The 23,295-nt window shown below is 38.3% G+C and overlaps 1 protein-coding gene across 1 annotated transcript in view; it reads left to right on the top strand.

Moving 5' to 3' along the window:
- Positions 1 to 5,039: 5,039 nt before the first annotated feature.
- Positions 5,040 to 23,295, top strand: part of LOC139961308 (nibrin-like) — a 28,717-nt gene continuing 10,461 nt past the window's right edge. The window contains exons 1-14 of the mRNA XM_071960439.1: positions 5,040 to 5,069; positions 7,262 to 7,312; positions 9,079 to 9,161; positions 10,371 to 10,522; positions 10,776 to 10,935; positions 11,801 to 11,907; positions 12,684 to 12,801; positions 13,305 to 13,483; positions 14,140 to 14,231; positions 14,832 to 14,955; positions 16,683 to 17,155; positions 17,797 to 17,942; positions 19,387 to 19,512; positions 20,546 to 20,710. Of these exons, the coding sequence (XP_071816540.1) occupies positions 10,446 to 10,522; positions 10,776 to 10,935; positions 11,801 to 11,907; positions 12,684 to 12,801; positions 13,305 to 13,483; positions 14,140 to 14,231; positions 14,832 to 14,955; positions 16,683 to 17,155; positions 17,797 to 17,942; positions 19,387 to 19,512; positions 20,546 to 20,710 (1,767 nt within the window). The 5' untranslated portion in view covers positions 5,040 to 5,069; positions 7,262 to 7,312; positions 9,079 to 9,161; positions 10,371 to 10,445. The remainder of the gene's footprint in view (positions 5,070 to 7,261; positions 7,313 to 9,078; positions 9,162 to 10,370; positions 10,523 to 10,775; positions 10,936 to 11,800; positions 11,908 to 12,683; positions 12,802 to 13,304; positions 13,484 to 14,139; positions 14,232 to 14,831; positions 14,956 to 16,682; positions 17,156 to 17,796; positions 17,943 to 19,386; positions 19,513 to 20,545; positions 20,711 to 23,295) is intronic.

Here is a 23,295-nt window from a genome sequence, read left to right as displayed (position 1 = left end):
TGATATGAATTTGATTGCAAAATGCCGCTGGAGTATTTTAGTTTAAGCAAGACATTATGAAAGGAGCTTTTGTATGTCGAAACTATAAAAATGCTTGTTGCATTTTGATGACGAATACTGAAATAACAGCCTAGCTTCATCCACCCACAGCCTAGCTGTGCCATATCTTTGTTCGCTTCTTTTAGGTTTGTTTGCATCACGTTGAGTGTCTCGCTTGAATCCGTTCATCTGCTTACAATGGTACAGATTTCTATGCAAAGTTTAACATTAGCTTGTTGGCTCGTTATTTCCCCAAAGCTAGCGATCTAAAAGAAAATTGCTGGGTGAGGTATGTGGGTCTTTTTCTGGTACGCTGATACAATGACATTTCTCACAGACAGTCAGACAATGTCAAAGGGTGATTTGATTGTGGTTTGATTAACACTCATGTCTTATAATACGAGCAAAGAGAACCACAGAAATGGGTGAGAAAGAAATGGTATGGTTCTCTTTCCCGTGAAAGTGACTTTTGTTATTGAAGTTGTTTAAAGTTTAATTTTTGTGTCTTTCATAAGAGTGTGGGAGTAAGTTAATGTTTGTTACTGTGAGAAAAGTAATTGTTTACTGCATCATTAGGAAAAAAGCAATGGGATATACAAACTTACAAATAGTTAATGCAGGTCCAAAAGTGGTGGTAGTGGTTGGGACGAGGGTGGTAGTGTGGTAGTGGTGGTAGTGGTTGGGACGAGGGTGAGAGGGCTACTTTAGGGTTCGTCACTCCCAGTAGCCTGTCACTAAAGCCACAGATTTGTGCAGGTTACCCTTTTTTCAGTATGTGTTTGCATTTCGATGTCTTCATCATATTCAGCTTTGTAATACATTTTGTATATTTCACAATCCTAAATGTTTGCATATTTTTCAGAATATATGATAGATTATATTACAAGATTTGGTACTGTATGTTGGTTGGAGGAAATAAAAAACAAGAAAAAGGAATAACCAAACTTCATCTCCTTTTTTTGCCCCCAGTGTTTTGTGGTATTTGGGATGGAAAGGTCATAACCTTTCTCAACAGTATAATATTCCTTGATAAAAATAGCTGCCAAAATATATATATTACATATATATATGTATATGTATATATATATATATATATGTGAATATATATGTATATATGTATATATATATATATATATGTATATATATATATATATGTATGTATGAATTTGATGAACGGGTATAGCTATGATGATCAGAGGTATCGCTAGACGTCTTTTAGGGTGGCCTGGTGTTTTTCTTTGGGGGGGGGGGGCCTATGGTGTTGGCCTTGGCCTCACCACTGCTACTGACCATGATAGGAGCTACCCCTGTGTACTTTCACTTTCACTTGATGACATGATACACTGTGTGAAGGATTTCTTTATTGTTACCTTATTAACTTAAAACCTGAAAGAGGTGGGTTTGGTTGGTGAGGAGGAAGTTCAAAAGTTGTTAGAATACACCTTTAGTCTTAGGATAAAGAAATGGGAATTGATTAATTTATAACCGATCCATCATTGGCACAGATCAGTCTTGGATAATGGTGGGGACGCGTGTTTGTTCTCTGATACTATGTAAGCGGTATTGGTTCACGCATAGCGTACCAGAATTTTTTTGGCAAATATACCTCCCAGACCCAATGATGCTCCCAAACCTCCTTAACTTTAAGATCTCATGGCTTAGAAATTTAGTTTGGGGAAATATATGGGCGTCTGCAGATAAAAAAATCAGGGGACAAATAATCCAAGTAGACGTTTATATCCGATGGGTCTGGGGTCCTCTCCCAAAAAACAATTATAGACTTCCGCAAATGTTCCGTCCTATATTTAACAACTGTGGATAAATATAATAAAATGAGAACTGCTGCATGTCATTTGCACAATGCTGGATCAAACTGCGCCAAAGTTCAATACCGGGGAATTTGAAATGCAGCGTTTGGTCAAGATAAATCGGTGGGGACACGGGATCATGTCCCTATAAGATACAGAGCTATAAGATACAGAGTCACTGTAGGAGTAATGCTCTGGCATTTGCATAGACTTCCACAATTCTTTTCAAAGAAACTGCATTTTTACACAGGCTAGGGAGAGTTAGGAGCAACAGGGTTGTCATGTAATGAAGTGTGGTGGAAATTTAAAGGATCATGTGCCTGACATTTTTGGTAATACCAGCACTTAATACCAGAAAATGATTGGGAGGAGCTGGGATACTGCCAACCTTTAAGAAAGAGTATTTTTGCAAAAATGGGAGATTACTTAGTAACATTATTCCGTCAGGCGCGGCGGAACGGGAAAATTATTGGGGGGGCTAATTTGTGGAGACTATCTAAGCGGAACGCCACCATCGGTTGGCGCGGAGCGTACAAGAAAATTTTGGGTTTTTCAAACCCCAGATGGCCGGAAACGGCACTTCCCGAGTGTTTTATGCTGCGAATACCTAGCCCTAAAATATGGGTCTCAAGCCTGCAATTTCTCAGATTTCACGTAAAAATCTGTAAAAACATTGTAATTTGTATATTGGATGGTGTAAGTTAAGAGAGTAGCTATTGCTCGTAGTCACTCGCAAAGACGTTTCTGAGTGTAGTAAATTACTATTTGCAATTAAATGCCATAATTATATAAATGTCATAAGAAAAAACTGAAAGCATTTCTTAATGTCAACAAATGGGTAATTCCAAAACCATGTGCAGTTGCCAACAAATTTCTATGAACGAAGCACTGTCACGAATGCATGTACCCTATACAGTACAGGTGAAATGCTAATAATGTGTTTTTGTTATCACACTTAAGGCACTTTAGAAGGATATACCCTACGAAAGATACATCTCCAATTAGAAGGAAATGTCCCTGAAGGATATATCCATCGGAAATGTGGGGATGTTGGAGAACTGGCTGAAATGAGGCAAGTCATTGGCCTAAGACGAAGTTGTGTTGCGCTTACCGGTACTCACACTCACTGCTTCCACTTTTCACGGGGCGTGAAGACGAGGTTGGGGTGACAATGTGGTCTATAGCCAGGGGACGGGCCGAGGGTCCCCAGCGATTACTAAAATTATTACACCTATATAGTATCCGTGTGCATCGGACAGATCGACAAGTATGCATTGAAAAATGGGCAGATGCACGTTTCGGAGTCATGGTAAATATTGGGGGGGGGGCTAATCATGGATTTGCCCCATCAACTTTTTCATTGGGGGGGGCTGAGCCCCCCCAAGCCCCCCCGGTTCCGCCGCCACTGTATTCCGTACTTTTCCTGAAAGAAACTTAACAGAAGAAAAGTGTCATATGAATGCAATTATAGAACAGTATTTTTTGTATTTGGAATGTCCTACAACAACAAAAAACACACCCTCTTTCGCAGTTTGCATACCTGTGTCATTTGTAAAGACAGGTGTCCGTCCTACAACAACACCTAAACTTTTCCCCTGTCCCTCCACCTTTTCCTTTCCCTCCGCCATCGTAATATGTTGCTCACTGACTATCGCGAGATTTGGTTAGTTTACAGTATGGGATGTAGGTCATATGAGTTTCATTCTAGTTATATGCTACCTGGGTCATGCATGTTGTATGTGAAGCTAGTTTTAATGTTACTTCTCACTATCAAGCACGAATATTTACTTTAAAGGAGATGGAAATATCCGTAACTTTGCTGCCTTAGATAGCAGATGTCAAGCATACCAACATGTTTCGTTTTCGAAATATTAAAACTGGATGTAAGCATTTTAAACAGACGAATCAAGTTATTGTATTTTGACATGCTGACCTATTCTGTTGTCCTAACAAGTAACACTAACACTGAACAGTAAAAGTAACGTAATGACAAATAATACAATTCTTGAGTTAGGCTTAGCTTAACTTACAGCTGTACACTACAATAGCCTATATAATCAGTTAACGTAAACTTTTCCATTCTGGCCTGATGAATTTGGCAAACGTAAGTTGTTTACACCAATGCTGCATGGGTTCTAGTTAGCCTAGGCCTATGCTCAGTTTCGATTGCATTTTTGGTAACACTCAAAGCGAATTGGGAAGAAAAGTTATACTAGGCCCTAGCCTATTTAAGAACAGGGCCCAGCCTACTGTATGTTACTCGTCCTTACCATACCCACCCACACACACACTAATAAGGTAAAGAAGAGTAAACCAAATGATGAGGCTAACAAGTCCAATGCAAGAATGACACTCTTCAAGTTTACTGCAGATATTCCTGGACACATAATTACTTGTTTGACTTTAAGTGTGGGCACTCTGTTTAGCTGTCTTTACTTCAAATGTGTTTTGTATGAGCTCTTCTCCTTCCCTCAGCTGGCGCTGGAGAACAGAGCCATCTTTTGCTTCATATTCCCCAGAATTCTGTGTTGTTGTCCAAAGATTTCATCTCTCACCTACAAGTGTCCTTGGAGTACAGCTAGAGATGTCCAACACTAGTTTTGCCAGTTTCAATTTGTCCATGGAAGATATCTTTGGGGATTGTGCTATCCTCCATTCTGCATATATGATCAAGCCAGCACAGTCTACATTGCCTGAGCAGTGTTGTACACTGTCAAAGAGCTAGCACGAGAGAGATGGGTCTCTCTCCATGTAATGCCCAGGATTTTATGCAAGCGGCCTAGGTGAAAGCTTGTGCAGCTTGTGCTTCTTGTTTGATATTTAACTTAGTCCATGGATACTTCACTATCATATAGGAGAGTACTGATGATACAGGAAGGGTGTTACTAAAACGAATGACAATTGCGTTATACATAACGAATGACAATATGTTGTACACACTAAAAAATTGCGTTGACTAAAACGAATGACAGTAATGACAGCACAGACATTTGCTTCAACCGGATATCACAGTTCAGACTTCGTGGGTATATTAAAGCCACGCAAACCGAGTGGACACGAAGTGCGTGGCTTACAGAGGCTAGTAAAGTACAGACAAGATACAAACGCACCTTATAGTAAGCGAAATTGTAAGTCTGATTTTAAAAAGTAAATTTAACATCATTTTTCCGATATTAATTGTTAGAAACTACGATACTATCATCTTGAAACGGCTTTACAGAGGTAAATGTCAAAAGCACAGCACTCAAGCGCATTCTCACAAAAAAACTTTCCCTGTGGTTTCTATCCGTAAATTACACCAAAACCCTGCAACCACGTAACATGCGATTTTCCTCAAATCATTTTTGCGCAGAAAACCAATAACCGCATTTACTCCACCCACTCATTCTATCTCCACTCACCACTGTCCTTCGTTGTCATTCGTTGTCATTCGCTGTCATTCGCTGTCATTCGCTGTCATTCGCGAATGATATTTAACCCTGTACAACGTCAATTGCCATTCGGTCATTCGCTGTCATTCGTTTTAGTTTGTCCCTACAGGAATTGTAAATTGCCATCTTAGTCTTGAAAGTTACTTTTGAAATCCTCCATGACTTGTGCCAACTTAAGATGGATGCAGATTTCCATCTGCTTATTCCATGTGCTTATTGATTTTGGAAAATTAAAGGGACAGATGGTTGCTTATGGTGGACCCAAGATATATATATCAAATGAACAACATTCAGTGTGTAATTATCAATGTTAACTACTGGTAGAGCACCTACATCATGGCATAGAACTTCAGTCTATTTTAGGCTGATGATGGTAAGTCCAAAGTCTTTGGAGAAGCAATGAAGAAGGCACTGGAATTGTAGCTTGGTGCTAGTGACATCATCAGCAAAATGTCTCTGATGATGACCTTGCATAACTTTGGTTAGCTCCCCCAGCTCTTAAAAGTACTCCTGGAAATATCCTCAGAATTTGTGTACTGTACTGTCCCTGTATTATCGCCAAGATCGTCAAAAAGTCCCTGAATAATTTCATTATTACCTATTTGGCCATCTGTTGAACAGAGACAGCTTCAACCAAACTCGTAACTGTTTACAATTACAAATGTAAAGAACATTCATGGCTTGCTCACAGGTAAAGGCACCCCAGATCAATGATGAATTCTACAGCCTGTAATTCACTTGAAGCACATGACGTTGCACGAATTGATGTATAATAAGATCTCCAGTTACCTTCAACTTTTCTGGTATTGGATTTTCATCTTGGATCAGATACTGTACTTGTTTCTGAATGAGGTGTTTCTTCATTTTTCATTACTCAATAATGTTACATTTCTGGTACAGCTTCCAGCATTTCATCGCCATGGAAATGAAGATGTTGGTTCATGTATTTTTTATTAAAATAAGTTAACTATGGACAGAAGTTGATCTGAATAATTCATTTATCATTCATTCATTCATTTATCATTCATTTATGTTATTAATAATGCTCAAATAAAACAAAAAATCACAATGAAAAGCAGAAGGAACATTTGAATTTGAATTAAAACTATCTACAAAATTAAGTTTAGCCCAGCTTTCTTGCCAAGATTCCCAAAGGTATGAAAGCCAAATTTGCTTTAGTAATCGGTCTTGTTACTACAAAAAAAATTGACATAACTATGAAACTGTGATTTCAATGCATGAAACAACATTCTGTCTGGTCGACTTTCATTCAGTTGCCATTGTATTAACATTTCTTCGTTTTCTAGGCTGTGTTCAAATGGAATTTGATAATAAAATTTTCCATACTGCTGTCCGTTTCTTCAACTTTCCAAGGAAACTTAGTGAATTGATTGCATGTATCATTTATTCATAGACTACTACACTATAGATAGTGCATAAACAGAGAATGAACAAATCTTTAAAGATCTGCTTTATTGGGCTCCAGTTATAGTACGCTATAGCTAGGAAAGTTTTGTGACCACTTAATCGACCTGCCACGATCGTAAATCGACCTGCAGGCTCTACAATTAGTCTGCATAGATTCTTCACACCATTAGGCTCTTTGTGTAAACACTGTGTGGAAATATGTTCAAGTCTACAGTGTAGTTAATCATACAGCTTTCACACAGAGACCATCATACAAGAAAAAATATGGCAGGCGTTGCAGACTAATTGGTAAAAAGAGGTCATCTTACGACCAAGGCAGGTCAATTACGTAGAAACAAGAAACTTTTCCCTATGATTGCGTGCTATAGTTGGGGTCTATACAGCAGACCTTTAAATGGGAAGAAACAAGACCTTCTATACCACAACAAAATAAAAATTGATATGTAACCAAAATGTCTCTCAGAAACACCAACTTTCTGCTTAATTTTAAGTATTCTTGTAAGATTTTGTAACAAAATCATTGAAGAATACTTTTCTTTTCCCCATGTTTTCCAGCAATTGTGTACTTGGTTGTCAGAGATGAAGGCTATTCAGTTGGGAGGAAAGGTAAAAGTCTTGCTTGTCCTTTATTTGGAAGTTCTAAGTTGCAAAAACATTTTTTGTTTTCTATTTTGAGAGGTGTCATTTCTTAATAGTGGACAGTACTTCACCTTGAAACAATAAATCATGGAAGGAGAAATTTTGTATTTATCCCAGAGAGGTACGTATCATATGGGGAACACTTTATTGAAGGCACCGATATTGACTAATGCCCCTTAAGGGGCATGTGGTTTCAACCTATATACTGTGATGGAGATCCATCACCGTTGTAATTTGAAATCGTTCCATCCATGTTCATCAGGATAGGTGGTCATCCAAGAAATTCATAGCTTCGTTGACTTAGAAATGATTGATTTCTTGTTCCGAGATAATTGTTTGGGAGGTTAATTGTGTTCTTTTATATAATTGTGTCACTGGGTTAGTCTGTATGTTTTGGCCCAGTTCCCCCCCCCCCCTCCCCTCAGTCAACCCCTAATTGCTGTCAGTAACAAATCTTGGAGCCATTTGGCCTGATGAACCTATTCTGTTTTTAAAGTTATTTAATGCAAGTCACTGTCAGTATTATATCACTGAGTAGTGAACATATTGGTTGCAGTAGTTTATTGTTGCTGCTAAAGTTTGACTGTGTTGTCAGATTAAAACTATTGCCATGCACAGTTTAGAGTTTCTATGAACCTACATAACTCATCTTATACCTTATCGATAGGCCCCTGATGTCCTGTTACTTTAAACCTTGTGCTTGAAATTGACAGTATTTGTTATTCAATCGATCACAAATTTAGTTATTCAGTTTTGTGTATCTTCGTGTGAGGCTTTTGTGAGGAAAGGTTTGAAAGATTTGTTCAAAGCCTCAGAGATGGTATATTTGATATCTGTACAGGGTTCATAGTACATGTATATGCCTCATTGCCTTAGCAACCCATCTGAGCCAATTTGTTGTGTGTCTTAGTGTGTGGAAGTGTGTTCAAGTCTGAAGTTGTCAGCAGACCAATCAGACACTGATTAATGGTTTGCATATTCATGATACCTCATGAATATTGTAATGCAGGATATATCAGGTAGAATGAAGTAAAACATACACTAGATGAGGACCTATACCTTACAATATACAGTTCTGGGTACTTTTATATCATGCAGTAAGGGACGTTACTTTGAACACTACAAGGTACCCATGACTGATTTATCAAAATATAAATATACAGAATACCTGTGTTTCAAGTATTGATAGCAGCAAATACAAAGTTGCAAACATTTTTGACAATGATAATGTTTAGAAACATTACTGTTGAAGACATTACATGTTGCGACATTTGCAGAAATTAAGCAGGAAGTTTTCAAGTTCCAAAATACTGTATCTCACTGTAAATTTGTGTATCTTCCGTACCCTTGTTACTTTCAGCTGATTTAACAGCTTTCCATTGAGAAGAGAGAATAACACCAGATATCTACATACAGGTCTCAATAGTATTATTGTTTTTGTCCCCACATCCCCCTATCCCCCCCCCCCAATCCCTTGTCGTCCAACACTTTTGTATTTTGTGACGATGACAGTGAGGCTTGTTTTCAGTCCTCGTCTTTTAATAATTTAGACACTCTAATTCGCTTTGTAGATCATTCAACAAAAGCAAACAAGTTGATAGATGTATATGACAATCCAGAGAGTATATTCCCGGGCATTTCCTCCCAGTGTAAAGTTGGGAATAACTTTGTAAATGGACTTTGATTAAGAAAAAAAAAGTTTTGTACTTTACCCTTCTTAATTTGATTTGCAGATTGTTCCATCAAGATAGAGGGCGATCAATCTATCAGTCGTAAACATGCCCTTCTGATTGTACAGCATCCAATAAATAATGTGGTGAGTATAAAATGAGCTTGATGTACGTTGAAGATACCACATTCATAAATGTCATTTAGAATATAAGATATCTTGAGTAGCATGGTATTTTATTAATATTGCCTCGGTTTCAAAGTTTAGTAAAGGTCAAAGCGAAAATGCCTCTATGTGATATTAGGTTGGTCTGAAGTTGGTAAGACTTGTATACATGTTGGAGGTCACTGTCAGGGAGGGAAGAGAGGGAGGATGGGGTGGGGGGGGGGGAGGGGTGGGGACGAGATACATTTTTGCAATTTCCTATGGTTGTTATCGGTTACTTTGAAACCTGGCTCTCTTGTCAGTGCCAATATCAGCCGGTAATCCGATTGGAAAATGTTGCTATCAATCTGTCTGACTAGTTTGTTAAGTTGTATGTAAAACTCAACAGACACTGACAGTTACAGGTTTAGCAGTTACTCCTGTATATTTGGTAGGCTAGGCTAGGTAGGCATGCTATGAAAGTGTGGTAGGTACTATAACCATACACTCAGTGTTGATGTTTGATGTGAATAGCCACATCTGTTCTCAACATTTTTAAGCATCTCAGTTGTGATATAAGACACCACTAACAAACAATACCTATTTTGGATCATTGGTCTAAACAACTCCCCCAAACAGCTGTAGAAGCAACATCTCATTCCATTTGGGAATTTTAATTTTAATTAGGCTTTTAATTGTCCTTCACACAGATGACTTGAAGGCATTATTATTAAGACTAGCCCAAAATATAACATCATTTAGCAGTGCATGTAATTCAACTTTAAATGAAAATTGCATAAATTCATAACCTACGTAGTTCATATTCTGTAATGGGAGATGGGGTTTATGGATATAATCATGAATCTAAAATATTCAGGTTCTTTAACAAGTCAAACCAAAAGGCATTGGTTCCAGAGTCAACACTGTTTAACATTCAACTTTGAAGATATGAAGTAGAAAATGTCCTGGTGGCACACATGACCCAGACATGACATTTAGACTATGATATCTCCCAAACAGAGCAACAAGAATTTCGTAGCTGTTTTGAACGATTTGTTCATCACCAGAGATATCCATCATCATATATTAAAATACATTAAAAAGATGATTGAGTTTTATATCTCCTTTAGGGTTGTAAACGCAACAAGACACTTCCAAGGCATCCCCGAGGGGTAGACGTTGAAATATTATTTACTTCTTTACGTATTGTAGAGTCATCCAGAGAGAGTTCCCTCGCTCGAGTTGAAGGACAGCTCCAAGTACGGAACGTTGGTGAACGGAAAAAAGATGCCGCTTGGCAGCTCAGTCTTCCTGAAACACGGAGATAATGTGACATTCGGTGCTCTTAATTCAAACTCGTGGAGGTACAGTAACAGATCAGTCGTGGTGTAATCTAGGAATTGGGATGCTTGTAAATTTTTGTCATTTCAAGTAATTCTACAGGTACTGAGGGTGATCAAAAGAACCAACCACTCTTAAATCAAGCCTACATTTTTCATTTAAAGTTACTCGATCCTCCTCTATTCCTTTTTTTTTCAAAGAATAAACGTTATCAAATAATAAAGTTCCTTTATTCCCGTCAAATTCCGGTGATGTTTCTGCATTTTGTTATTAAAGGGTTGACTACGAGCCGATGGTCGTAGCATGCTCTGGTGTGCCTGGAAGGGACAAACAAGAGCTCAAGAGACAGGTATCTAAGCTAGGGGGACACATCTTATCGGAGTGGACCAAAGACTGCACTCTGCTTGTCATGAGAGAGATTAATGTGACTGCAAAGGTATGCCACTAATCAGCTTTTGGAGTCTTTTTGTTTGTTTGTTTATTTGTCTTGTTTATACCTTATCAAAATTTGCTCTTGAATTTATCTGATCTTATCTGCCTCGTTGAACGATTAGTAAAACGTCCACACTCAGAGATTTGGAATAGATACAGGTACAAAGATTATCGAGAGTCTGTCGAACCTTGGACTGTCTCGCATTAGTTCCGTTGACACCATTTTTGCTGTTCTATATGGTTACTTTAAAATTTGATTGGGGGCTCGGGATCCACTGAGAGAGATTTGCCTGTATGATTTGTAACATCATATTTACCAAATCGCTTCAAATGGTGTCTTTCACTTTTAATTCAAAAATGTCTTTCATTGTTGTGAGAAATTATGAATGGACCCGGGTACTTTGCATTATGGGAGGGGAGTAGGATAAAGTTTGACCATTGTTACACCTTTTTGGAATACTTTTATCAAATCTAACTTTCCTTGTAAAATTTCTGTCATTGAAATACAGTACATGATAGTTGTTTGATAGTTCTTAAAGTTGCATGCGGTTATTGAACCTAAATTAAATCCCGATTTCTTCTTGCCAAGAACCAATTTTTCCAGCTATTGATCACATTTACAAGAGAAAATATCTTTAATAATCTTGCAACAATATATATGTATGTATGTGTGTGTAAATGCTGCCTGGTAACACATTCAACTGCTAATTCTATGTTGAAAGCAAAACATACACATTCTACCAAAAAAAAAAACATCAGATCAGTTCGTTCCCACTCAATCCTTACGGCAACAGTAACTGTTTTAAAGATAACCGCTGATTTATTTTGGCATCGTGTAACAGTTAGAAGTTGTTCTCCCTTTGTCCTAGGTGGTCGGTGCCCTTGTGACATGTCGTAGTATAGTTACACCGTCCTACGTCAGTGAGTGTTTGGAAGCGTTGTCTGTCGAGGGAGGATCACCACCTGATCCCAAACGGTAAGATTTCGTGAGTTTTCAAACCTGCCAGAAACGTGCAAAGTTTCTCACTTGGGCGGGATCGAATCGTTTGCCATTGTGAGAACGAGGAATGGGAGTTTGTCACATCACGTCAAGGTTATAAATAACATCCATAATGGGAATATTTTGCAGCAAAAGAAGGATGTTCTCATGTCAAAATTGTATACCTATTCCTGTCACTGCAGCTTTGCGCTCAACGCTCAAGGTTTTCATTCTTCATTCTTTTAGGGTGGACACAATGTTGACTAGCATTTATAGAAGCAATAAACAAATTAAAACTGCATTTGGTATTTAACTGCTAGTTTTTAACAATCTTACCAAATCTGATGAGGTTGTTCCAATTCGTCCACCCCAAAGTCTTAAGGCTAAATCTAAATTCTAATTTGATTATTCCAAGATTTAGTCAGGGTACCTGCAAACATTTTACAATTTGAGTGTTTCATTACATGAGTGTTAAATTTTTTGTAAATCTAAACAAAATAATCATTCAACGTTTTACTCCCTTACTTTGTGATGGAATTTCTGCATGGGACATTTGCAGATGCAAAAATGCAATTATATAGACCTCACAAACTTTCAATGGAGTTTTTTTCCTGTTCAGAGATTAATAACATAAACTTTGTATTTGAAGGGATTATAATAATATTTGTCTGTCATGCTGTCATCGCAGAACATACTAACAGTGATGCTCCAAAGTATCAAGATGTCATATAAACAAATTTTCAAAATTTATTCTCTTCGTCTCGTCCTTACAGATTCCTGCCCCCGGTTGTGGAGAGAGCCATAAATCAGGACGAATCTCTCTTCGAGATGAAGTTAGAAAGGAAGACCATGCTCCAGGGAAAGACGTTTGTGTTTTTGAGTCAGAAACAGGTGAACTGATATTTGTTATTTTTCTCCCCTGGTTCCCCCCCCCCCCATCACTCCTCTTCTTATAGCTCTCTTCCACCATTTTTTCTCCACACCTTTCTGTCTTTGTCTTTCTCCAGTTTATTCCCTAACCCCTTCCCTTAATCCTCTCTTTGTCCCTCAACTGTTTATATCCTACCTCTCCTCTTCCCCTGTTGGTTTCTTTCTATCTTCTCTCCATCCCCTGTCCACTAATCCCCTTTCATCTATCTTTTTGTGTTCACCATGCTCATTAACCTGTCTGTATTCAGGCATGCGTGTTTTGTCCCTTCTGTTACTGTTACTTGTCATTTAGCCTCTGAAGAAGATCCTGCTAGGATCGAAAAGGTCAGGCCAACTTACTTTTACACATTTGTTATTTATGTGAGCAAGTTTTAGTTATTTTGAGTCATATAAAAATTATACCCGAAACTTTTGAAAAATTACTTTTTTATATTCATTTATTCCCCCCCCCCCTCCTGTCACAGCACAAAAGGTTATGTTCTGTGATTGAATTAGCTGGTGGCATGACATTGTTATACTCACCCGACACCTGTAAGCCCACGCTGCTACAGGACCAACATACCTGCGTCCTTCAGAGTGAACTTACAGATCACACGCAGGCGCCAGCGGCCGTCACTCAAGAAGTTGAGAATATTCTGAAGAGGTAAAGTCTATGAACCCCCACGGAGTGTAAAGTTATGTGTCGTTGGTGTTGCTTCGAATCTTTTAGTCCAATCAGAGCAGAGATTAAGGATGGTTTGCAACTTATTAAGGGCAGTTGGGTTTGGGGAAGGAAAGATCCTTGCACACTGAATATGAATACCGGTGTTGGTGCCGAGTGGATAAAGGCGGTGGCTATTGAAGCAATGAGGCTTAGCAATCGGGAGGTTCCAGGTTCGATACCCGCCCGGGTCATAGTAAGGTGGGTTTTGCATCCAAGAGCAATCTACAGTTTTCCCATCTGAAATTACTCTCTAAATTGAAAAAAGATTCCAAATTTGAATGTTGAATTGGAAGCCACCAGACGTGTAAGTTGTAATCCATAAGCCCTTGCGGGTTTTTTCACATTTGAGGTCACCTAAGCATCGTAAAAAAGGCTGCTGGTTGTTATTACTATTTGTTAGTATAAATGGTTAATCAGAGAAATGAAAATCATGTAGTATAATGTTTATTGATTAGAAAGGGATAGGTCAGGCCCAAGAAGCCAATTTGAAGGTAACATGACTACAACAATTCCTTTTCTGATAGACAAAAAGAAATCAGGAATTTTGTTTGCTGCATTAATTATTTCTCGCCCTGAATATTGATTGACCTAAACAGGAAGCAGTTACGACTGATCGGAGAGGCCGAGCTGGGTCTGGCGGTGCTGACGGCCTCTACCAGCGTTTACTGCAATCCTTCCATCGCAAAAGGTAAAGCAAGAGAATGTGAGACGATTTTATGAACTGATAAAAGCTGTTTTGAAAGTAAAAAGGTAAAAAGGAAAGCAAATGGAAAAAAATTGGTAGAAGATACAAGCAACGTAATTATTGGATTGAATAACTTTCCACCTCTTATAAAACTTTTAAAAGGTTCAATTTCGACTTTTATGCAAATGAAATATTATTCAAAAAGAATATTTTCCACATTCTCTTGTAAGGATAGCTGTTTTTAACATTTTTCTTCAATCAGTGTCATAATCGTAATATATTTTGAATTATCGTGAGTTATGTAACGAAACAGTACATGCGACGGTCGGGTCACTCGGAGATTCAAACACAATTTATGTACATAACATCTTCACAGCTAAGAAAAATATCCTTCGGCTGTGAGTCTTAATATTTCATTGGCTTGATTTCCTGATTGGCAGACTGACTGACTTCAAAATTTAAACCTCTTTAAAGATCAACAGTTTTTGAGGTGGCTTTGAGACATATTGTTTCACCTTTTTTGGACCTAGTACTAGTAATTTCTGTGCATTCTATTCCTGTTTTGCCTTTATTTCTTTCTCTTTCCATATAAACTTTCTCTAGAGGGTGTGAAACTTGTCAACTGTATGAAAGACAGCCAATTTATCAACATCTCTACTCAGAAGGTTCTGGTAACAGACACGCAAGCCCCTGAAACCTCTCATGCCATCACATCAGCAGGTCAAAGGTCATTATTTGAAGCTCTTGTTACCAAATGCAAGGACAAATATCCAGTGTATACTCTTCTTATTGTGTGTCTGGTTGGTGCAATATTTAGATTTATGTTTTGCACTGGTAATGGACACAAGAATACTGAAAAATTTAGTCTTTTAAACCAGTGTTACAAAGAAATTTTTTGTTCAGATTCTCGGTAATAGTTGCAACTTATTACTTAGTTTGCTATATTTGCCAGAGCAGGGTAAATATTTAATGGTCGTCCAAGCCACTAGTTGTTGACATCAAATTTAGACTGCATTGTATTAATTAAAGACCTCCAAATGGTAACAATAATTAAAGTGGTATCACCCGCCATGAATTTGGACATAATGAAATTAAGAAAAAAATACAGGTAGGCCTACACAGTGTTCATATTGGTATTCTATTCACCAAACCTACACATCTCTCCTACAGTGTACATATTGCTGTTCTATTCACCAAACCTACACATCTCTCCTACAGTGTACATATTACTGTTCTGTTCACCAAACCTACACATCTCTCATACAGTATACATATTGGCATTCTCCACCAAACCTACACATCTCTCATACAGTATACATATTGGCATTCTCCACCAAACCTACACATCTCTCCTACAGTGTACATATAACTGTTCTGTTCACCAAACCTACACATCTCTCATACAGTATACATATTGGTATTCTATTCACCAAACCTACACATCTCCCCAGCAGTGTACATATTGGTATTCTATTCACCAAACCTACACATCTCTCATACAGTGTACATACTGGTATTCTTCACCAAACCTACACATCTTTCATACAGTGTACATATTGGTATTCTATTCACCAAACTTACACATCTCAACTACAGTGTACATATTGGTATTCTATTCACCAAACTTACACATCTCAACTACAGTGTACATATTGGTCATTCTTTGTTATTTTGCAACATTTTTGTCGGACAACCAAATTAGCTGTTATGACAACTAAGATGTAAGACCTGGTTGTCCGAGGGACAACCGGAATGAAATACTTAATAATTTGCCCAGCAGAGCATTTGTTTCTGAGATATCACTGTTATCAAGTTCTAAGTGTTATCTGGCAGAGCTGGATGTTATCAACTACAGGGTATCATAGAAAGCGACAGGCGGTGTCATAGAACGTGACAGGTGTTGTCACGTGTGTGCTAAGACAGTCCATCATCCCGACTGAATAGCAAACTGCTATTAACACCCACTGGAGGCTTATCACTGTGTCTCCTGTTCTCAACATATGCGCTCTCCTACGTATTCCAATATCTTGACTTTTTAAGTTTAATCAACGTCTCGGTCACACCTGTATCAATTCCAGCCACTGTCCCTTTTCCTCAAGTCGTCACCTTGCTCTACGTGAGTTATCATGACATTTTTGGTAGTGGAAACTGCGACTAGTGACTGTTTGGATATTAATGAGGTTTCTCGGGAAGATTTGGAATTTGTAATGTAGAGGTGGCATATGTTTCATGTTCAATGTGTGCATTCATAAATTTGCCATGTATTTTTGATTAGCCCCATCTAGTGTTCAGTAGTCTGCCTGTCAGGTGTTGGTTGCTGTGGCAACTCAATTTCTAATTGACTTATCTGTTATTAGAGGGGAACAAGAATATCATATCTGAGGCTGGAAAAGAAATGTCAATGTGGGAAAGTTGCTTTTTATTTTTTATCTTTTTTATCTTTCATTTTGATAGGGGACAAGGCAAAGCTGAGACGGTACAACCAAAGTTTGAAATACCGATGCAGAGGACACTCTCACTCAGCAACAGGAAAGATGTTAAAGGGGAAGGAACATTGATGGCAGGCTCCCTGAATTCCAAAAGCATCGTATCTGAGACCGATGATTCCGAAGACCCTTTCGCTGAGTCCGCTAGAGCAAAGAGGAGGGCGATAAAAAGACTTCTCTCCCCCGAGGTAGCTGTTGCCTCTTCTTCTAAATCTGTGGAGGAATCAACTGCAAAGAAGAGGATTAAAGTGGAGGAACCATCAGAAGAGGCATCGGTCCCATCTGCCAGAGGGACAGTCATTGCCACCGATGCCCAAGAGGCAGTCCGGCCAGTCTCTGCTGGTGGAGAGACAGCAGCGCACCCACCTGTGAAGATAAAGGAGGAACCACAGGAAATAGCTGGAGGACATGTTGATACTAATGGCAATCACAGAGTGGCAGGTAGGTGAACAAATTGAAAGCAGAGGATGCTGATAGTAATGGCAATCACATAGTGGCAGGTGGGTGAACGAATTGAAAGCAGAGGATGCTGAGAGTAATGGCAATCACAGAGTGGCAGGTGGGGAACTAATCGAAAGTAGAGGCTGGTGGCGAGGGCGTGATAAATAGAGATTTATGAAATTCGTAGGCTGCATGGGATCAGCATGACAGCTTGATATTTCTGGGACCATTGCATAGACAGTGTGATCAAGCCTCACATGTTAATGTCACCAGGTGGAAAGGGGAGGAGTGGAGGTGGGCTACCTGGTAATCGGAGACAGTACAGTATATACTACGTCCCATTGACCTGTTTACATTGTGAATTGAAACAATAGTAAGATAGTTATTATTTTAAGAAGTAGTGTACAAAGGGATCCTTTTATCATTATAAAAAAGTATTTTCAAGAGGGACCACTTTATTATTTATAAACTAGTGTCAAACTAGTGTCCTAGAGGGATCACTTTGTTGTTTGAGAAAATTAGTTTCCAAGAGAGATCACTTCATTATTTTGAAGAAGTAGTATTCAATACTGACCACTCCATTATCTTTCAACACTGACGTCAAATAATGATCACTTTCATATTTTGTTTCAATTTCACAGTCAAGAGGGACGTCACAGAAATAGTTACCAATGATGCACCTGGTGATGTGGTCGAAGAGGTAGGCTCCCAGTCTCTTGGAGGGGATAGTGAGAGTAGCCAATCACAATGGAGGAAGAACAAAAGAAGGAGGAGACTTCTCTCAGAGGTATAAAGTTTGTATAACTGGGTTTTCTCAGGTGTCATTTAGAAGCTTCAAGTATCATAAAAGGAACAAGAGATAATAAAAGCATTTACAAATCATTAAAAGAATTTTTGTTCATAACAAAGAAACCATCAATATGAAGAGGATTTATGTTTGTGTAAAAACCAAGGCAAACATAGAAATGCAGATTTGTTGAATTATTTTTGCAGTCTGTAATTTTGTTGTTGTTGTCATTGTAATTATTAAAGATGTCCTAAATTATACTATAACATGGCAGGTTGTCAATGTTTTGTGCCAGGGATTTTCAAGTTTGTGTATTAGTGGATATGTTGGTGTTATTTGGTCGTCTCCAAATAAGCGAGGCTTCATAATCAAATGGCTAAGGCAATGAATGAACTTGCAGTCTTAGAATTGCAAGTTTCGAGTCCTGGCCAGATACATAATTTGCATTATGTCCTTTGGCAAAGGCACTTCACCTTCCTAGTTGGTGTGTTGGTTTGTAACTGCACCCTATGGGAAATCCCCTAGGGAACACGTTGATGTGACGCTCTTGTGGTGCTCTGGGAGCGACCGTGTGAATTGTGCACAGTTTGGTGTGTGTGGGCATGACCACGTTACCAATGACCAGGGTTTAAATGTTGTAAAAGTCACATGAACAAGGCGTTTCCTCAATACGAGACTGTAAACCTTGAAATTTTTAACCTCAACAAAGGAAAATAGAACAGGAAATGGAAGAGTTATATGGAGTCTTTGGTGACTGATGTTATGTTGGTTATATTTGCTAACCCTGTTTTTAAACCAAAAGTAAGAGATATGCTCTTAAGAAAGAGCATTGAAAAAATTAAGGTATTTTAATTCTTGGCAACTCATGTAGGAAGGACTAAAGGCAAGTCATGCTGGACTTTTTGAGCTACAATTTTAGCCATTCTTTATAGCAAAGGTATGAAACCCTCGCCTTTCTCTTGTCACAGATATTTCCTCTGTTATGGAGGAATACAGTATCGTTTGCTTTTGCACCTTTAGCTTCCAAAGACTGGACTTTCATAGACTGCCTGCTTGGAGTAATTTATCCAGTATTGTATAGTCAAGTACGATGAGGGATACGGTGCTTCACTAATACAAAGATGTATAGGCAAGTTTGGTACACACATTATCATAGTGTCACACAAATTTTCACAACATTACGTCATCATACGTACACCTCTGATTCGCTGCACAAAATGTCTCAAATCTTCCCTGGGTCTGTCTCTGTTTGTTCTTTGATGAACCTCTTAAAAGGAACTGGACTTTTGATAACTGGACTTTTGATAACAGCGATGAGAAATAGAGTATGACAGTCAGACAGAGTGATCTGGAAATAGACGAGTTAGTCGGATAGGATAAAGAGGATTAGATCCGATTTTGGCGATTTGCAAGCCTAATCCGAAATTAACAATCTATTTTACAGGAAGAAGACAATGGCCACGATGCAAGAGTGGTAGATGAGTCATCTGTTAGTGAAGTATCGGTTGGAGGAGAGGCAACGACTCTACCGTCTCTTCCTGGTTTCATCTCAAAGAAACGCCGACCAGGGGTGAGTCGTCGATAGCTGAGAGTTACCCAGATGAAATTTGCAGTTTGGGACTTTCTTTAAAGAAAACAAAAATTTGATATGTGTGCTTTGTCACTGGGGTTTTCATAATTTCCTTTTGAGAATCCAGCTCTCTGAGAGCAGATGTTTGTAACTAGGAAGCCTTTGACATTTCTCTACTGAAAAAAACCCAGAATGCACCAGGCCAAGGGATATTAAAGAGAAAGATGAATTTGGAAATGACACACAATCATGAACAGGAAACTGCAGCCAGTGGGAAGGCATATAGATATTTGAGCGTGTGGGTGTGTGTTTGACTCAATTGTTCAATTTTTAAACGTGACAATTAAAATACGGGGGAGTTGAGCATACAAAGAGAAGTAAATTAATTTAATGTATCAAAAGATGACATTTTGAAAAATTTATCTCTTTTACAATAAAAACAAAGTTGCTGTATATTTATGTTTCCTTCTAAGAAAAAGAGATATTATTTATCCTGAGTATGGAAAGGTGAGGGCATGAACAAAGTGTTGAGCTCTGGAATTAAAAGCCATGACATTAATAGATTTGTGCCCTGTCATTCGACCCTCTAAAGATGAATTAATTATTCTCATTTGTTTTAGTCATAAAAGGGTTTTGCCTCCTATAAAGCTTAAGTCAAATGGATAATTATTAATAAAAAATATTAAACTGCCAAATTTTATTGTTAGTGCAGACTCAGTGATAAATCCTGGCTTTTGAAACCTTTTCAATCATGGCAGTATGAGGGTTGGGGTGGGGCAGGGCGGGGGGGGCTTTGTATGAGTGTGTTCTTGAGATATTTTTTGAGATGATATCTCAAAAATTTAAACAGCACTGTATATATCTTGATGCCACATATTTAGTGCATTAAGCCAAGAACTTGTGTTTTTGGTCATTTCAGGTGAACAGATGTCAAAATTCTATTCTATTCTTCTTTCATAATGTTCTCAATTTATCCTTCTTTTCAAGGTTGAGTTTATTTTGGGGTATTTTGTAGTTTCTATTATTCTTGTAGGCGCTGGTCAAAGAGGAGGAGGGATTCGTCTTTGAGCCTGACCTACCGAAACAGTTGGTGGTGATGGAAATTGTCTCTCTGATAGTGTCCAAACCGGCCGCTAAGAATCCTGGGAAGAAGAGCAGAAATGGTCATCCGGTCAAGAACTATAAAAACTTCAAGAAGGTAACCCCCTCCCCCCCTGCAGACAATGAACATGCCAGTATCCCTGTCATCCTAGTTCATCTCCATTTGTGTTTTTCTTTCCATTGGAATGGAGAGAAGTATTTTCTCAGGGAAAAGATAAGAAACACTGCAATGTTGGTCCTCTGCTTCTTATGAGTGGACTGCTTCAGGCAAAGTAAAACAAATGGCCTTCTTCCTGTGGGTAGCAGCTTAGGTATAAATCTTCCATGTTGCATTGGATCTAGCATGTACCATATTTGGCCCCCTTTTTCTTTCTTAATTATTGAGAGGAGCTTGCCGAAAGTGAAATTCTTTTTACGAATTATATTCCCAAATTATCAAAGAAAATGTCTTTTAGTGACTTCGTTGTTACATCACAGAACCGTAATATTTAGTAACCGTGACAAATTGCCAATCTGGAGGAAGAGAAAATTTCTGCTCTACTTAGATTATAATGCATTGTTTGGCAAAAAAGAGGTGACAAAAAATTAGGAAAAGATAATTATTACTCTCTTGAAAGGTCGTAAAATGCAATTTTTATCAAATTTATTACGAAAATTGCAATTTTCCTGGAGGAAGCATGAAATGTTTAACATTGTCATATTGGATTTCGAGAACGTTGCTTATTTACAGATTCCGTCATTTCTGTACAGCTGTAGTTCCAGGTCTCTCCACTATTTCAACACGTTTCCCTTTATTCGGTTTGTTCCATTAAATTGCGATAAAGTGTCAGCAGCTCTTACAAGTCAATTGAAAAGCTGCAGTTTCAGAATGTTGAGAATCTAAAAAACGAGGGAAAATTACTTAGCAGGAATTACGAAAGAGGAACCCGAGATGTAAGAGGCTTAATAAAAGCTCTCTGTAAACGAAGCTTCGGAATAACACGTGGCATTAGCAAACTACCAAGACTTTTTTCGTGTTTAATTTATTTGCCCTTTTGTATCATGTTTATTCCTCTCAGACAGCAAGTTTCAAGTATCTAACAATTTGAGTAATTTTGATAAGCATGTCTGTCATGGTTTGCTTTAATAAGAGCAAGTGCATTGAGTTAGTTAAACTTACTTTGAATTTTACAAGTGAATATTATTCTTGTCTTCACTCTTTCTAGAAATTTTCACTCTCAGGCAGACAGTAATTTTAAGATGAGGATATTTAATTTGAATTTTGAAAGGAAATCATAATTTTAAAATTTCTAACGACTGGATTATCTGCATAATACGTTGGTCGTTTGTAAAAAAAAAATTCAAATATTTCTGTAAAGTATTGCATTTTTTTTTATTGCAGGAAATTGGCAAATTTCTCAATCCAACTAGAATAAATGTAGAACTTTAAGAATTTCAGTTAATTTAATAACACATTGATATCCGTGAACTTTGATAAAAAATCATTGCATTATTAATCCAACACCCCTGGTCCAGTTGAGTTCTCCAAGGAACCTCTTGAAATCTTAGCGATTGCGTTGGATCCAACAAATTATGGTCATTGAAGGCTGTAAGTTGATGTATACTACAACACATATTAAGGGAGAACAAAGCTTTGTTCCTCCCCCCTCCCCCCCTGCCGCCACCTCAGTGTACAGTATCCCTTCTCATTGCCCTCTTAATGCCCTCTTCGACACTCACTAATGGCCACTGACCTTGTGTTAAAACATCAGATTTCTTTCACCCTTCTTACCATTATATCATGCATAACATAACATCCCATTCTGCCCTCTGTTCTTGCCTGCCCACTACTCCCCCCCCCCACACCTCCCCACCCATGTCCAATACACCATAGTGTTGACTTTGTTCCTTCAATGGCTAGTATTGTTACTTATCAGAGCACAGAGGAAGATGAAACTTTCCTGCCTCTTTTCCTTCTTCCTCGGTCAGTCAGTCCCTCCCTTCTTCCCCCCTTGCATCCCCACTGTCACATATCCCTTCCTACTGCACTCTCCAGCCCATCCCCCATACACCCCCAAACATGATACCCTTTTAATTTGTTACCCCTCTCGCGCACACAGAATTTTTCCCATATGATGCCTTAGTTGAGGAATTTCCTTGCCTTCCCTTTCTCTCCCCTACCCCTCCCCTATGTCAGTAATCCTTCCTTTGTACCCCTAAGCCAACCCCCCCCCGTCTGCCCCCACACTCTGTGATTCCTCTTCCCTTCGATAAACACATTACTCCATTCTGTCAGCACTGCTGGAGATTTCTTTTAATTGAGGAAGAACTAAAATTATCAGAGCAGAGTCTGTGCTTTAGGTTAAACTTCCGTCTGTAACATGCATGAATTGCAAAGAGGAATTGAACACATTAACATTACTTTCTCATCACAGCTTGGATTGAAATCCCTAAGGTTTTTAGCCTATTTTTCGTCTTTGTATGTGTTTGAACTAATTTTTTTATCAATAAGGCAAAAAAAAAAAAAGAACCAACTAAGGAGAGAAAAATATAGGTTAAGTGGAACAGAGCATTTTTAATTCTATTTCTTATTTATTTTAGGGTTTTATATATTTTCTGTTTGTTGGAAGGAAAACAGTAAATCACACGTGGGTCTAATAGTTAGGACTTTATAGCAGCAATGAGTCTATTAAAACTAAAAGT

Source organism: Apostichopus japonicus, chromosome 3 (assembly GCF_037975245.1).
Source record: "Apostichopus japonicus isolate 1M-3 chromosome 3, ASM3797524v1, whole genome shotgun sequence".
Classification (NCBI taxonomy): Eukaryota; Metazoa; Echinodermata; class Holothuroidea; order Aspidochirotida; family Stichopodidae; genus Apostichopus; species Apostichopus japonicus.
This window is presented reverse-complemented; position numbering and strand designations above follow the sequence as displayed.